The 17,023-nt window shown below is 38.3% G+C and overlaps 1 protein-coding gene across 14 annotated transcripts in view; it reads left to right on the top strand.

Moving 5' to 3' along the window:
- ERC1 (ELKS/RAB6-interacting/CAST family member 1) overlaps positions 1 to 17,023 on the top strand; it is a 273,988-nt gene that overhangs the window by 115,600 nt on the left and 141,365 nt on the right. For 10 of the 14 annotated variants that reach the window (XR_010430603.1, XR_010430602.1, XR_010430600.1 and 7 more), the window contains one exon: positions 8,016 to 8,027. The exons of the other annotated variants lie outside the window; for them this stretch is intronic. Coding sequence is in view for 7 of the 10 variants with exons in the window: in XM_064654579.1 (XP_064510649.1) it covers positions 8,016 to 8,027 (12 nt within the window). In the remaining 3 variants the exon portion in view is untranslated. The remainder of the gene's footprint in view (positions 1 to 8,015; positions 8,028 to 17,023) is intronic. 14 annotated transcript variants of the gene reach the window in all.

The following is a 17,023-nucleotide window of genomic DNA, read 5'->3' as shown; positions in this document are numbered from 1 at the left end:
AAAGTATCAAGACTTGAAATAATTTATCAGGTGGAACTGTAATATAATCACAGCACTGGAGAAAAAGATAGAAGGTTTCAGAGACTTTATAGTGAGGTTTTAATTAGTAGTTTCTCTTTCTCTGAATAATTGTTGCCATTTCTGTTTGACCTTAGTTGTTTTAAGCTGCTCCCCAAACCACTATTCCCTAAAACCTTGATTTCTTCTTGTGAGTTTTTGCACAAAGCAGAGATCTTAACACACCTATTAAATGTATAGGTTGGGCCTGGTTTTATCTACCATGCTTGTTTATAAAATATTCCTTCATGGCTGAACTTATATATCCAGGCATGTTACATGGATGTTTAAGAGCTAGAGTCTTGGTTTCCTGGGAAAAAAAATAGATAATTTTAAAAGCTGAGGTCTGTGCAGAGCGAGCTAGAAATTATCTTGACTTCTAATGCTTCTACAGCTGTTCAAACTCTGCTGTGCAAAGAACCTCAGTGCTTGCAGAAGCATTTGTCAGCAGGCAAAATAGTGAATATTGCTGTGCCTATCAGGAACCATTAGTATTCTGTGTAGAGCAAGTTGAGAAGAAATAAGTCACATTCAGAGAATAACTGTACTAACAAAAATGGGATTTTTCAAAAGAGAAAGTCTCTGTTCCCTGCAGTTTTCTCTTATGCTAGTTATATGTGACAACTAGACCATCTGTGGTCAGGAAAAGAGAAATAGTAGCACAGTTTCATCCATGGAAGAGAAGAAATGTGTCGCCTATTAGGGAAGTATGCATGGAGGAACAGAGAAGGGGAAGAGACAGTAGGGAGAGGAAGATTAAATAAAAAGCAGAAAACTGTTCTCTTAAAGCCTTTTCAATGTAGGCAAAGCTGCCTTTGGTTTAAATTAAAACGAGGAGGGAAATGCTTCCACTCTTCAGTAGCTGTTGCAATTTCTGGGTGGGTGACATTGTTTTTCAGCTGTGAATGGGAGGAAAGATACAAAAAAAAAAAAGGATTAGTATGGTGCATGCTATGCAGAAGTTTGAAAAATATTCTAGAGTAAACACAAGGTTGAAAGCACAAAAGCACAAACTCAGTAATTTATATTCTCTATGGGGAAGATTTTGTTTTTTCTTACGAGAAGGTGGGCCCTAAGTCCACTTTTCTTCTGTGGTTGAGCAGCCCTATAAGTTTTGTTTCTGTCCCCGATTGCGATGGTGTGTAGAGGGTTTTTTGTAGCTGTCTGGTTGTTCACTTTCTTTATTACTAACTGTTTGCTTTTTGTATTGCCATTCCACAATCTCCCGTCTCTCTCTGTAACTTTCCATTTTGTGTTTTGTTTCCTCCCTCGCCTTTTTCCTTTCCATTGACACTGTCCCGTCCTGGTTCCACGAGTTGTTTTGTTTTGTCCGCGCGGGGTTTTGTTGCCCGTGCCTTTCCTCAGAAAGCACGCCTCCCGCAAATTGCACCCTCCCTACCAGGTGTCGGTCCCCGCACCGCAACACGTAGGGGGGTTTGTGTGGGACTTCCTGGGAAAGTGAGTGCTCTCGAAGGCTTCTGTTTCCTCCGGGCTGGAATGTCGCCGCTGGCTGCCCGGCTGCTCCTGCTGCTGCTGCTCTTTGGGTCTGCCGCAATTACGCTTTTTTCCGTGGGTCAAACAGGAACTAGTGCTGTCAAGTACAAGCTCTGACAGTCTCTGCATTCAACTCATGTCACAGTGGCTGTGACCACAGTCCAGAGGAGGTTTGCTGCTATTCTCCTTGATTTAAACTCAACAGAAGCTGTTGCTTTTCAGTTCTAATTCTCTTGCTGTGTTTTAACTCTCTGCTCTCAGTTCTACCTGAACCAGCTAAAACTCAGTGTTCTTCAAGTGTTCTAAAACGTGTCATTGATAGAGGTCAGTATTGGCTTATTCTTGAGATTTATTGTGATCATTATCCTGAAATAAGAAAACAAACAAAAAAGAAGATAAAGAAAAATAATGCTACTTATCTGGGACATGGCCTTCACAGCCTTCAGATGGGTAGTTTACATGCAGACCTGTTTGTGTGCATATATTGTGCAAACAAGGACTGACTTTGTAGCTGAGGGGTGGCAATAAGTATATATGTATATGTTGCTTCAGAAGTAAGCACTGAGTGAATATATGTGGAAGTCCCGGTTCCAGTTACAGGTTTAAAATTGATTTTCATTCAGCATACTCCCTGTATAAGATAGGTAGCTCTTGTAAGGACACAGGGCACTACCATTATTTTCCTGGAGGAAGCTTGACTTTGATTTGGGAACTAAGGAAGACAGCGCTCAGCTTTGGACTACCAGCAGTCCTGTTAAGGACAGCTGGAGTTGGTGGCTATTTTAAGAAAGAGATTTTGGAGAGTTTTTCTAAAATGAATTTAAGGATGCCCTGTTCAAGAGGAAGCCTTCCAGCTTTTGATTTGTAGCAGCTAAAGGGTATAGTCCTCATCTTAAATATTTCTTCTCAACAGTAAATAAAAGATTAAAAAAATTGGGTGATCTCAAAGGAGTGCTGAAAAATGTGGACAGCAGAATGAAGTTTCTTACTTTGTACGTCTTTAAGACAGTGATATGTTTGTGTAGTGTTCTGTGAAGGATAGATGGAGAGAGAAATTAGCTGTATTTTCCATCAACTTTACACTTTCCTAGAATAGTGTAAAGGAAACTGTACTAGTAAATTATGCCCTATGCTTAAGTCAACAATTTGAAGTTGAAATACATATTTTCAAACCACTACTCTCATCTTATAATAATTGTCTTTGGTCTTCAAGTTGGTTGTTTCTTTGAATTTTTAAATAATTTTTTATAAAATTCCTAAGCAAGAACCACCTCAGGGCATATAAATAATTTAAAGTAAAAGGGATGTTGTCAAATTAAAGAAAGGTGTTTATAAAGTCATAATCATCACCGTTAACCTTGAGTAATTGTTGTAACTCATTATAGTCCTCCAAAACTAAATTGAATTCTGATTCAGGCATAGGAAAACCTGAAACAATTAAATATTATTTTCAAATACTTTAGTCCATTTTGGTGCCATAAAACATAAGAGCAAATCAAATATATTTATCTTACGGTCAAATGGTATTATTACAAGGCAGAATCTATTGTTGTGTTTTTCATCTGCTTCCCTCAAAAATGTGTAGCTTAAGTGACTATTAACATAGGATATTCCAAAATGAAGATTGCCTTGTAATTTTAATTCACCTCTTATTGGAGCATATATGAATATTGCAGTGAAGCAATTCAGTCTTCAACCATATGAACAAATTTTTTCCACAAGAAGGACATAGCTGAAATTGTCCCCAAAAAATCCTGGGTGAGGTTGACACCTGTCGTGGAAAATATTAGCAAGATTTGTTAATCTTTGGCAATCAACTGAGGATAAGGTTTTGTAATGGAAAGAAGTGGTCAGGCCCATAGTTAGTTCATCTCTCCCTCAGAGTACACAGATCTGTTGAATATTAAGATTTTCATAATTTCTGAGCCAGGAAATGAAGAAGTCATTTCTTTCTTCTAAGTCTTTCTTTCTCTTCCTACAAAATGAGCATTACTCCTGAAGTCCCATATCAAGTTTCGCAGGGGGAAAATGAAATCCTTTTTAGATCAACATAACTGCTTTAAACAGATAAAAATAAAAGATGCAGGCATCTTCATTTACAGGTATTTAACTTCATACATTTGAAAGTGTGCCAATTTTCAGAAGGCAAGTGTCTGCCCTCTGAAAGTCAACCTTTGTTAAAGTGCCTTAAGATCAACAGTCAAACTCACTAATCGCTTTTGAAACCTGCATCTAAGGAAAGAGAGACAGGGAGACACTGCCAGTAATTGCAAATCCATCTGTAGAGAGCACCAGATAAAAAAGCCATCATGGTGATTTTACAGTGACTCCTCAATCCATCCTCACCTTTTTCATATAATGGGATATCCTTTTTCGATTTGTTCTTTATTTAGCTGTTCTTTATTTCCCATTCTCTCCCTCTTCCTGTGTTTTGGGAGAAACTGAAACTTTGTGATATTGCAGAAACAGCTGTTCTGAAATACAAGGTCAAAGAACCCCAATTAGTCCAGCCCTTGACATGGTGAGAGGTCAGGGCTGGTGCAGGCTTTGGCTGAATGGGCCTGCTGTGTTATCCCATCACTGAAACACCTAAAGCCTGGTATTTGCCCTAGTATTATGTCCATGTTCAAGCAGGCAGGACTGACATTATTAAACAGAGTGATTCGTGTCCATGGAACTGAGTACAGACCAACTCCTTTGTTAAATTCAACCGTGGGCTGAAAGTGTGGTTTGTCTGCTAATCCTTAAGACTAAGGATCTGATCTTGGATCCTCCAAGAAGGACCCTGCACTAGAGAAATACGTACAAATAATGAGAAGCACTGATTGTGAACTTTTTTGAAGGCTTCTTTTCCTGCCAAGTTTTCTGTAGTGCTGAAGTCCTCTTTGTTTTTATCGTTCAATCAGGGTGGTTATCAAGCATTCCCTCTCATGCTTATTATCTCTAATGAATATAGGAGTTGTCATCTGCCTGCATTGTAGCAATGATGGGTTTTATTTAGCAAATATCTCCTAATCCAGCTGTTTGATCAGTAGAGTGTAAGAGCTATGATATAATTAAAATAATTCTAAAACCCAAGGAGAAGAATTCTCATCTAAATAAGGAGCCTAGTTTGCATATCAGGGTTTCATTGTTGCCTGCCTTTACTACATCTCTTCAAAAGCTGTTTTGTAGCTTTGTTTCAGTCAACATCTTTGAGCAATATGAGGGTATCCATACTCACAAGCTAGTACAAAAGGAGGGAAAAAAACCACCAAAAACTCTCTTTTATACAGCTGGTATAGTAAAAAAGCATCAGATCCTTACAATATCATGGAGTACAGAAAGAACGAAAGGAATATCCAGTAATTACCAGTAAACCAGTGAAATAGTAATATTAGTGGCCAAGTCTGTGCTCTTAGATCCATGCATGCCTGTGCACATGGATGTACACACAAACCTTCTCCCTCTGTCTCTCTATCTCTTCTCTATCCCTCTAAATATCAACCCAGAAAGAAAGGAAAAGACCAGACATCATTCTTTTTACCAAGAAAATATGTCAGAAGTAAACATAAATATGTCAGAAGTGGTAAACATAAATAGCCTTTCTGCTTTGACAGACACAAGGAAGATCAAATGCCTGTTGTTCCTTGTCAGACTGCTTTGAAGGAATGACAGAGTCGTAAATATACACAATCACTCACTGTCAAACAAATGGAATTCAAAGGTTGACTGAAAATCGTTACATAAACTCCCCCCTAAGTACATCTGAAATTAATTTAGCAGACTCGTTTCACTCCCTATAATATACAAGCATGTGGGAAAAATTGTAGCTGGAATAATCAACAGCTTTTAAAATACATTTTTCTTAATTAAAATACTGAAGCGTTCACATCTCACTATTTTGATCCGCGCCCAGTGATCAGATTTAAGTTGGCTTTAACTTTAAGATTAACAAGATGGTATTTTGAAGGAAAATGGCTTTCTCTGAGACTACCAGTTGGCATTACAATTGTCTTATCTCCCTGTGTGACTGTTGCATCGGAATACACAGTTAATGGGGCTGGGCAGAAACGCTGCTGCTGGATCTTGTAAGGAATGCTGCAAGTGTGTGTCGTTGCTCGAAGGGAAAGAGTGCGAACCAAAACTTGTTATTTTGCTCTGCCATGAGCATGTGTGGGTGTGGATCTGATCCTGCTTGCTTGGGGCTGCTGCCTGGGGCAGATGCTTGCTGTGCTCCTCTGCGCAATTTCACTGATGGAGCCCCGTGCACTGAGGCTTCACCTCCAGACCGTGGCAGATCTCCATTTACTTCCTAATAACTGACAGTTTCCAGTGTCTGCCTTGGGTTTAGTTCCAGTGATAGCACACGGACAGATTTTTGTCCGGTTTTAATGTGCTTTCAGACGTAGTCCTTATTTTTGCTTGGATAAATATTATGGTTATTCCAAAAATCTACATTTTGAAAAAAAATACTTTGTACCCCTGTAAAAAGAAACAGGGAAAAAGGGGCTAGCAATTACACAAAATGTATTTTTCTTTGGAAGAAAGAATTTATTCCGTAACAAAATGGAGATGTACCAATAATTGTTCTCCATTTAAATCCCATGCAGCTGGCTAAATAATACTTCTGCAGCATACAGAAAATTGCAAGTGACCTCAGCATAGTTTTTTTACATACTGTTTTGCCTTCATCCCATGCCAGCAAAAGATGCTACCTTTAATAGCGGTTGAAAGAATGGTACAGTTCATTTAAATTCTACAGGGCTGTTCTGAGTTCTAGCCTGTACCTTTTTTCACTGTTAAACTGGAGAAAAAATATCACATCATTACAATAGAACCAGGAATGGCAAAGGATCCCTGAGAAGTCTTAAATTTTCATAATTTAGAATCGGTAACAGTCATAAAAAAAAGTGAACCTTTTTTTCCCGTACCTTATTTATTCCCATATCTAACCAAGTGTTTATTTTCACTTTTTTCTTCTCTTTTGTTAAATTTGTTGAATTTCAGTCAGAATTAGTTACTCGTTTTTCTGTATGAATTAACTGAGGCTTTTGGAACATTATAACCTGCTTCAAGATCAAAGATGTGGTATTTGGCATTTTACAAGTCTCATCTTTCCCAAAATCTCCAAATAGCACAGCCTTTACAACAGCTGTCCTTGAAGAGCTTGATTGGAAGAATGTTAGTTTAGAAGCCAAAGAAAAGTACCTTTACACTAGTTAATCTGTTACAGACCAACAACAGCTGCTTGTACAAATCCAATACCCTGCATGGTTGATAGTAAAATTTATGCCAGAAATAAGGACTTCAAATTTCATTTACATGCCTCCATATACCGAGAGTAATAAAGAACATAGCAGTTAGCCTATCCTATAGAAATATTTTTCTCCAGACCATATCCTGCCTTTTTAGAGCGAAATTTTGTCATGGGAGAAGTCCAACGTGTGTCGTAGAAGCCAAATTGCCACTTGGGACAGAAGGACATTTACTTCGCCTCTCTTCTATTGACTGAAAAAGCATCAAATTTAAACCGAGATTAAAAGCTCTGTGTTTCTGGCTCCTTGTTGCCTTCCCTGGGTGTTATCAGTGAAATTGCCAGCAGATGCCTATGAAAGATATTGGAGACATTTGGGGGGGAAAAAAAAAAAAGCAATAATGAACCTATGGGACCTCACATTATGCAGGGGACTCCAGCATTTTGTCTTGGTCAATTCTGCTGTTGAACAATGTTGGAGAGAACTGTCCAAAATATGCCTGTTTGGTCATTATTGTTTTTAGATTGCACCTTATACAGGAGAATTATATGGCAGGAAGAAGAAACAGATGCTTATTTTGTTTCTCTTTGGAAGGGTGTGTTCAATGTCAAAATTAAGAAAGATGAACTTTTACCTTTGACAAGTCTTCAGGTCTTGAAGACTTTACTCCATGGTTGGTGTTTTTCTCCTTCCTGTCCAACAAGTCGGGATCATCTGCAGGAAAACTGAAAAAAATGTGTGTCTTGCTCATGGAGAGAAAACAAGCTCCTAGTAGGTGGCATAAAGGAACACATGAGGTTTCATCTTGGATAGTCAAACTCCATATTTTCAAAATGTTTGTTAGAATTCTGGAATAAGGATACTTGCTAATGATGTGATTTAAATCCAGAGTTTTTTATGGTCAGCTTATTTCCTTTTTCCAAGAACTGTTATGTATTGGAGACTATTTTCTCTACAGAAAGTTACCTCTAATTGAAATGGTGTAATCTAATGTAAAGGTCCTTTTTTTCTTTTCTTTCTTGTTCTTTTTTTTTTTTTTTAATTAGATGTCTATAAAACATGCAGCTCTGTGTTTGTGAAGGATTGTGTGTCTGTGTGTCATTACCTGATTTATATCTGCTTGTTTTGTCCTTTATTCTTGAACTGCTTTATCTCTGGACGCTGTTTTCACAAACTCTTAACTCTTTCTCTTTCGCATCTCCTTCCTGGATTTGCTGCTTCCTTCAGCCTCACCTCAAGGTCAGTATTCGCTTTTAAAGGGGTGTTTATAAAACTGTTGTCTATTCAGCTAAAATTGAGATCTTGGAGAAGATTGCACATCAAATTACATGATGGCAAAATAAAAGATCAGACATTCGGTTAGGTCTGTGTAGGAGGATGGGTTGAATAGGGTGTATGTTTAGAAGAAACGTGTACTTGAAGGAAAGAATTTATATCAAACCATTGTAAATCAATGTTGTTGTGCACTAGGAAGAAAGGGGAAGAGTAACTAGTGATGCCTTTAAAGGGAAAAAAATACAGAAACGGGAAGCTGAAGCAAGAGTTTAAATATTACTGGGTTTATCTGTTACTTTAAGAAGAAAGAAGATTGGCTATTAGCCATGTTCTTTGATACATTACATGCTGTTGAGTGCAAATTTGGTTCCTTTAAAATACTAGTCATATGTACATTAACTGTTGGGCTTTATCATTTCATCTGTGCCTGAAACCTTGCAGTGATATTGCAGAACTAGTTTTGGTGCATTTTGAGTGTACTGTACTGTCAGAAAGAACTAAGAGCTGAGGGCTAAAGATAAGTAAATTAGCAAGAGGATAAATTTATTGAAGGCACAAACTGATAAACTACTGAAAAAACCTTACAAAGAGACAACATGTTTTGAGTCTTTCAGCCTTTCAGTTTTGAGTCTTTTCTATTTTTATATTTTAAAAACAGTTGCTAATCATAGATTTTGGGATTTCAGTAGAGTAGCTTGGAGTAAATGTCTATGGTGTACATAATACAAGTCAGACTGCATCATCTACTGACTCCCAGTTGCCTCTGAAAGGCTCTGAAACCATTTTGGATTCTAGTCTTTGCTGATGAAATCTGTTTGGTAGAAGGCGTCCGTGACTCCTGACGAAGGAATGGTCATAAGTGTTTCAGGCAGTGTCTTTGCCCAGGAAGCCACTACTTAATGACTGAAATTCTGAGTTATCAACCAGAATCTGACTTTCCTATTTGTGTTTAACACTGAAAAATGTGGTGGTGAGCGGAATCCCCCACTGCTGCGGTGCTGCTGACGCCTTTAAATTGTGTCGGCGTTCTGACCTTGGTTTGGCACAGACGTTGCACTTGTGGCCTTGTCTGCGTATTTTCCTTCCTCCCACAGACTGGAAAAAGATTGGAAGTTAATCATGTTGTTGTCCATCAATACCTTCCATATTCAGTGTATCACGCTGGCATACTTGTAATTGCTGGGGAGAGGAGGGCTGTCCTGGAATGACCCTTTTTCTTCAGATCCCAAAGAACGCAACTGGCAGGAAGTTTTTCTGCCCCGTGAGCGTTCTCCTCTGAAATAAACACGTTGTCTTTTCCTGCACGAGCAGGACTCTGTTGGCCAGTCTGTATTTGCTGGTTACCACCGTGAATGGAGCTTGGTGTGCTTTGTCTGGCTGATCAAGTCCTAGATGTTATGGAATAAATCTGTCAAAGCTGTTTCTGATTCAATCCAGGTGGCTTTAGGCTTTTCTCAGTACCTGCGCCTGTGCTGGAATTCACGATGAACAAGAGGGGAAACAATTTTAGGGTCTGGCTTTGGTGTGGTTTCTTCTAAGATTTGGTGTGATTTCTCCTTTTCCAAGCAATGTGATGATAACTTTCATTTCTCTCATTCAGAGCATATTGTAAAATTTGGCTAGAAAAGATATGGCTGTGGTTTGAGGTGGCCAACTGTTAGGAACTTTGAAGAGTTTTCTGGTAAGATATTAAAGAGATTGTTCATTCTGTCCTCATAGTTTCCTAATAGTTTTATTGATTTTTTTTTTTTTGTGTTACTTTTTTTAATTCTTAAAATTAATTGCTAGGATGGTTAGTTGCTGAGGCTTTCATATATTGGTTAAAATGAATCCAGACTGTAAGGAAATAGGTGGAATGACTCCTCTTGGAACTACAAAATTCCTGCTGGCCAGGAAACAAAGGTAAAAGATTCTTCTAAAGACAAACAGAAACATTATAGGGGTTGCAGTACCACTCATTTTCTTTCCTATGTATTTCAGAGTTTGCCTTTCAGAGTTTGCCTAATTACCATTAACTGCAACGTGTGAAGAAATAGCTCTTCTGTGAAGTTACATTTTGCCTTAGAAGCCACTATGGGAGCCAAAACTTTGTTTTTCTCTGAATTATATAAAGCAGTTATTTTTTTTCAGACATCAAAGCAAATGTGTCTCCTGAAAAAGAACTGACTATGTGAAAAATGTGCCAGGTATGTCTGTCTTCGAGAAACAAAAAGAAATACTCTATATTAGAGTATATTATATCTGATCTCATCAAGAACAGCTTTGCTTACTGTAGTCAGTGCAGTACCTCTGAATTTTCTGATCTATCCATTAAGCTTTCATCATCTCTCTCCTGTTGATAAACTCAGAGAATCAGAATATAACACTGTAATCCACATCACTGTTACTGTTATGACACGTACTTACTGCTCAGAAGTCTTAAGGACCTAGAGTGGATGTCATGCTGATTCATAGTAAATAAAATAGCCTTGGAAAACGTGGGGATTAAAGCAGTTTTGCATAAGGAGTTTTTGCTAAGCATCTCTGTTGATGACAGCTTTACATAAAGAACTACCCAATGCTGGCTGAGTTGAAGAGTAACAAGCCAAATAACAGTATTTTGATGTTATTACCTGCATCAGTGGGAAAAAAAAAAAAAAAGAAAAATACCATGAAGTCATATGCTACAGTTCTTTTAAGTTGGTCTTTTTTCACAGAAAGAATGAGCTATACTGATAAAGCAAAAGTAAGATTTACAGCTCCAAATTGGGTAACAATCAGCTTAACTGGACAGGAGGCCTCCCACAGGAGGCTTGTCTTTCAGTGTACTGTCTGTCATCTTTTGAAGCAAGTAATCCAGTTCTTAAAGTTTTCTGGATTTTTTGCTACACCAGTGAGAATTGGATGCTATAAGTAATGATAAAATACTGTAAACCTTATTTCCACCAGCAAAGTGGTGGCTTGGTGATTAGATGAGTGCAGGCTGGTGGCATGAATCCAGATAAAAGTCTCCTAAGAGTGTCCATGTAAAGTTAAATGTCAGTGTAACAACCCAAGTGTAGCCTTATAAAATCAAAGTAAAAACAAAATACTAAATCTGAGGGGATTATTTCAGTCCTTTTTCCAGAGTCCTAAATTTATATTAAACGGAACATGTCTAACCACCGAAGAAATATTTGAAACATAGTCATCCTTCTATAAGAAAATGACAGATAATATTGCATAAAAAGTTAAGCAAGTTCAGGAAGCTCAGGATACTATTCAATAATTGTTTTGTTTTTTTTTAAAAAGGGTAATTAGTTACAGGGATCTAGTCTATGGTACTTGTGGGTTTTTTTCAGTGTGCTGGAAATACGTTTATACAGTGACTCATATGATGTACATCCAGGAAGCTGTGGATCTGAGGACCAAGCAGGTGCCAGGGCAGTCAGGAGAAATTTCACTGGAAGTGTCACTGGCTCTTTAGTTTCATACCTGCAGAAGACTCAAGGTCTTCATTCTGCCACAATGTCGGTCATTAAACAGTCAGGAGGTGATAAAAATTTCAAGCATGTTGAGTCAGCAATGGTTAGTTTTAGCTCAGCAGAGACAAAAACATTGTCTTCAGAGAAGTTTCCACCTAAATTTCCATGGCTTTCTCTAAAAACTAACAATCTCTAATAGTTGTTTTTTATCCAATATATATTTTCTTTAGTTCTACTTAGACTAAAAACAGTTTTATGGAATTCTTTATATGAAAAAGTACTCTGCTTTGCAAGAATTGTCTGTCCTTGAGAGTGAGAAGTAAGGCATCTTAGAGATGATAGTGGGTAAAGGAAGAAATGAAGGCATCAGACTTGGCTGTGAAGGTTGGGTGGTGATGAGTAGGGACAAAACAGAACTGTGGTTTTCCTAAAACAAGTCACTGGCATAGCCTTTCAAATTTGCTTTAGGTATAGTGGTTATCAGAGCTTTCCTCCTCTGTTTGAAGTGGAACCTGTACCTTTTCTGTCAAAGGCCCTCTTTTCTTGCCTCATTTGACTGCATCTTTTTAAAGCAAAATTATTCACAGCTGTACATCATGTCAGAATTCTCACTTTTCTGCAGTCTTGCATGATCTGTTTCCTACTACCTGCTGAAATTAATTTAATTATAGGCAACACTGATGAGTTGTTTTTCTTTTTGTGTTGTTGCTTTGTTTTCAGCACATGTATTCACAAAGGGTGCAGCTTTCCTGTGGGGATTTGAACTGAGGCAGCATTAGAAAGACAAATGACTGGATATGGCACTAGGGAGGATGTTTGTCTGTCATCAGTATGCTGATCAGTGTGAATTTTGAAGAGATCAGAGTCAAATGCTCTGAGAGATTAGCGAAATCCTTCACAATTTGCTTTTTTCAGATATAACAAAAAAAGCATTTTTTTTTACCATACTATTTGAAACATTGAAAGACAGCATTATTTTTAGAAAACATTTTAAAATGTGTCTATGTTCATATATCCCAAAGTTAACAAATTACCTAGCATGTCATCCTCAGAAGATTAACTGAAATGATCATTCAAACTTCATGCAACATTAAACATTTTGACTAACCCATATGTGTCACATCACATTTGGTCAAAGGAATAAAATCTGAAGGTTATTTTTCTTCTTTAATGGCTGACTTCTGTGCAAAATGTTATATCCCCCTCCCCAATGGCTAGATTTTTATTTCTACTAAAACTCTAAAAGCCAGGTAAATATATGGACAGACAGTGAATGTAGTATATATCTATGGTAAAATAGTCATGGTGCAAACAATTCCATAACTGACAGTACCACAAGCTTTAACAGATCCTGGGCTCAGCATTAATACGATACAGAGAACTCGGTTGGGCAGGAGACCTTTTTAAAAGGTCAATGAAAAGGGTGAAGAGCTCAGCAGCTGCTTTTCCTCCTGTTTTACTGGTAAGGACTCTTTTCAGATCCTTGAGTGTAGTGGCAGAGTGTGCAGGAGTGAAGCATTACCCATAGAATTGGAAGACCAAGTTACAGGCCATTTATACAAATTAGAAATATGCAGCTTGATGGAATCAGATCAGATACATACAAGGTTGCTGAGGGAGCCAGCTGATGTCATAGCAGGGACTCTTCCTATCATCTTCAAAAGCTCGTGGCTTTCAGGGAGAGTTCCTCATGGCTGGAAAACATCACACCCATCCTCAGGAAGGATGAGAAGGAGGATCTGGGGAATTGCAGGCCAATCAGTATAACTTTATATGCTGGGAGGGTTTTGGAGCAGATCCTCAAAGTCACCTGCAAGCACCTGAAGGAAAAGGAGGTGATAGGGAACAGGCAGTATGGATTTACAAGAGCAAATCATGCCTGACCAACCTGATTGCCTTCAGTGATGAGATGACTGGCTCAGAGGGCAATCAGCAGTGCTCAGTGTCTTTTTAGTGATGTGGATGATGGGACACAACACACCTTCAATAATTTCATGGATGATAGCAAACTGAGGGGAGTGGTTATGGGGAGCATACAATGGATTGAGTCCAGCAGGCAGGCTGGTGAGATGAGAAGATGCTACAGCACATGACATGCAAGGAGGGGTAGAGAGAACTATGTTCCAGCCTGGGAAGAGGAGCCTCGTGGGAGATCATACTGTGGTCTTTCAGCTGTCTAATGGGAAGGGCCAGGGAAGACAGAGTCAGGCTCTTCTCAGACATGTTCAGTAAAAGGTGGAGAAGCAACAGACACAAATTGCAGGTTGTTCCAATGTAAGTCCCAATGAGATAATTGGCAGAAAAAATTCACAGTGATCAGTTAGATATCGAAATGTGTCCGGAGAGGCTGAGGAGTCGTCAACACTGGAGATCATCAAAACTCATCTGAACAAAGGTAGGACCAACCTGCTCTAATTTGGCCTTGTTTTGAGAAAGGTATTGAACCAGGGTGATCTTCAGAGGTCACTCCAACCAAAATTACTCTGTGATTCTAACTTGCTGTGGTGAGTTACTCTGTATTCTAGGACAAGCTCTACCATTTCTGTGTGGTTTTGGTAAGAATGTGCTGCATAATAGTGACCCAGTAAAACAGGATAAACAAAAGTTTTCTTGTTATCTCATAGCACTATACAGCTGTAAGAAAAGAAAGGAGTAAGAAAAATATGTGCGGGTCCACTGAACTTTTATTTCTGGAAAATTTCTTCTTGTATTTTCAGTTTTTAAACAATTTTGAAAAGAATTTATTCTTTCTGGGATAATGTATCACTGTGATATATGTCAGTGTGGTATTAATCGACTTTTCATGAATAATAATTTACCCAGACATTTTTTCTTTCAAAATTTGTAGTATTGCTCTCACTTTCTTCCCCATCCCTAAACACGGATACTCTCAAACCTTATTGCTCTAAATAGAATCCAAGAAGATAAAGTTGGAAATTATATTTTGAATTCTTTTTTTATGTTCTCCGTAAGTTGCTCTTGCTGACCGAGAACTTAGACTGAGACAGTGAGGGGTTACTGTTCTGTCTTTGTAGTTACCAGGTTTTCTGTTATGTCTTGTCATTCAGGTTGACAGAACCATTTTCCATTTGCAGTTTTCACGTCCCTCTTTTTCACATCTTTTATCTTGCTCAGGCTGGAGGCAAATAAAATAGATCATAGTTGACCCTGCATTTTCTTCTCAGCTCCCTTGTTGAGGCAACATTTTTCTGCTGTGAGATTTTCAGCTCGCTGGGAAGTCACTCCTCGTGTGTTTAGTCTGTGCCTGTGCCTAAACTGAAATCTTTTGTTCTTGTGTTACTTGTGAAGTTCAGGTTCCATTTCTGACCTGCTCACAAGGTGACCTCACTGCCTCAGATGGGGACATTGGAACCCTCATGTTTCAGATGTGCCTTTCAGTACTTATCTTACCAGCTGAGAGCATTTCTTCACTGGTCACTTAACTAATATTTTCCATCCTCATTCTTGTGAAACCAGCTTTCCTAACAGACCTGTGCACCTTATCTGCAAATAATTCCTGATCTTTTGGATGAAAAATATGCTAGATAAGCATAGATATTTCATACGGTTTATAGAACCAGTGGACACTTCTGTTGCTGTCACTCAATTAATTTGAAATCACTCTAAATCACATTACTGTAAAATGAAAATCATTTCTTATCTGTGAAATCCTAAGTAGACTTTTAGAGATGTTGCTAGATAAAAACATGCTGAACATTCTTAGGCTAAGGTTAAATTAGTAAGATCTTTTTTCCCCCCTTTTCCTTTCTCTTCTGTGGCTCTCTTCCATTTCATTGTTCTGACAGGGTGGTGTAGTCAAGTATTCCCTCCTTCTGCATAACATGTTCTTCATTTGCAAACAATAGAGAGCCCTTCTGTGCTGGAATATGTCAGCTTTTCTAGCCAGTCCTCTTGAAGTACCCCAGGCAATTCAGACAGATTTAATCATGCTCTCAGTAACTTACTTAATTTCCTTCTTATCCAGCAGATAGGATGTTCTTCTTAATTAAAAGGAATGGATTTTTTTTTCACTTCCTTGGAGAACAAAATCTATGCAGTTGTCAGTTTCTGTTCATGGCTGACTAACTAACTCCTGGCTCCAAGGGGTGAAGTGCTGCCTATCCCTTTAGTGACCCAGCACACTCCATTCAATGTAAAGTGCTTTTGCATGGAACATTGGTATGCATCTGTTTACAGTACTGGGCAGATCTGGTAGAAATTGGGATTAAGCATGTTGGTAGTTTTAGAATGACACTGGGGTTTGAGTGGTGCTGCTGCAGCGTCCTTCTTTCAAACATTTTGGAATGAACTTCATCATTACAAGTAACTTCATTCTTTTTATAAAAAAAACAAGACTGAGCGCATATTGCAAACTTGAGTTGCAAAACACTCTCTGTAGATGGACAAGAAGAGCTTCATTTGGTCTCAGAAATTACAGCTGCCAACAACTGGCAGTTGCCAAGCTGGTGTGCTCGGTGCCAGCCTTGACAAAAGGTGCCAACCCAACAGAGAAGTGAGGCTGCTTTCCTACCAGTTCCTACTCTCCTGTATTGCTCAGCTCTCTCCTAGCATGTAAACCTGTGATTTCTCAAAGCCATGGATTTACTGTAACTCACCAGATGGTAGTTCTGAAAAGCACATGTTGTCCTCCTTTGCTTTCAGCATCAGTCCAACTTTTGGCTTTTTCAGGCCCACTGGTGCTAACAGCCGTGACCAGATTGTTTCTGTTCTGAGTGCCAGCAGAACTCAGATTGTCTGCAAACTTCCCTTGCTTTTTTAGTGTCTCGAGTTGGTCATGCCATGTTTGATGAAGTCCCACATGCTGGGAACTAAAAGAGAGGTGACATAATGCAGCTTTACCCTACGAGTATCTGTAAGGATAAAGAATCTTACCCATGCAAGCTTCAGTGGGGATGCTGTATCTTTGAAAATGTGTTATTTTGGGAGCATCTCCTGTCATACATTTTCTCTTTTACCAGTATTGTGTTCATCATTGATTCTTTCCAGTGGCTTGCCTTGCTCTCTTATAATTTGCATTATATGCTCACTTTAGTTCATTAAGCATTCTGTGATGTTTTAAAACAAGTGTATTCTGTTGAGTTTTCAGCTGTTTTTGCAGGATGTACTTGAATTCCTCAGGTAATTGTTCCAAATAAATAATAGTACTAATGTTGTTAACTTAAAACTGACTACTAGCTAGATATACACATTCACTTCACTTTTCAGTGTATAATTTTTCACTTTCATAGATAATCAGCAGAACGTGTTAGCAATTTCACTTAGAAAACTGAATAAAGAACTTAGAAATATTTTTTTTAATTACTAACTCCTTCTAGCAGTATATGTAAAAGATATCAGAGCAAACACTTTTTCAATATTTGGTATGTCAGTGTATTTTAAAGGATCAGTAACTCAGTGTATGGTGTCTTTTCTTTTAGCATTACTTGCTTGCTCCTCTTGCCCCTTGTACAAAAAATCTTTCTTTTCTTTTCCATTATTTACTTCAAGGCCGTCCTG

The sequence above is a fragment of the Pseudopipra pipra genome, chromosome 5, assembly GCF_036250125.1.
Source record: "Pseudopipra pipra isolate bDixPip1 chromosome 5, bDixPip1.hap1, whole genome shotgun sequence".
Lineage (NCBI taxonomy): Eukaryota > Metazoa > Chordata > Aves > Passeriformes > Pipridae > Pseudopipra > Pseudopipra pipra.
The sequence above is the reverse complement of the archived record's forward strand: the minus strand, read 5'-3'. Positions and strand labels throughout refer to the sequence as shown.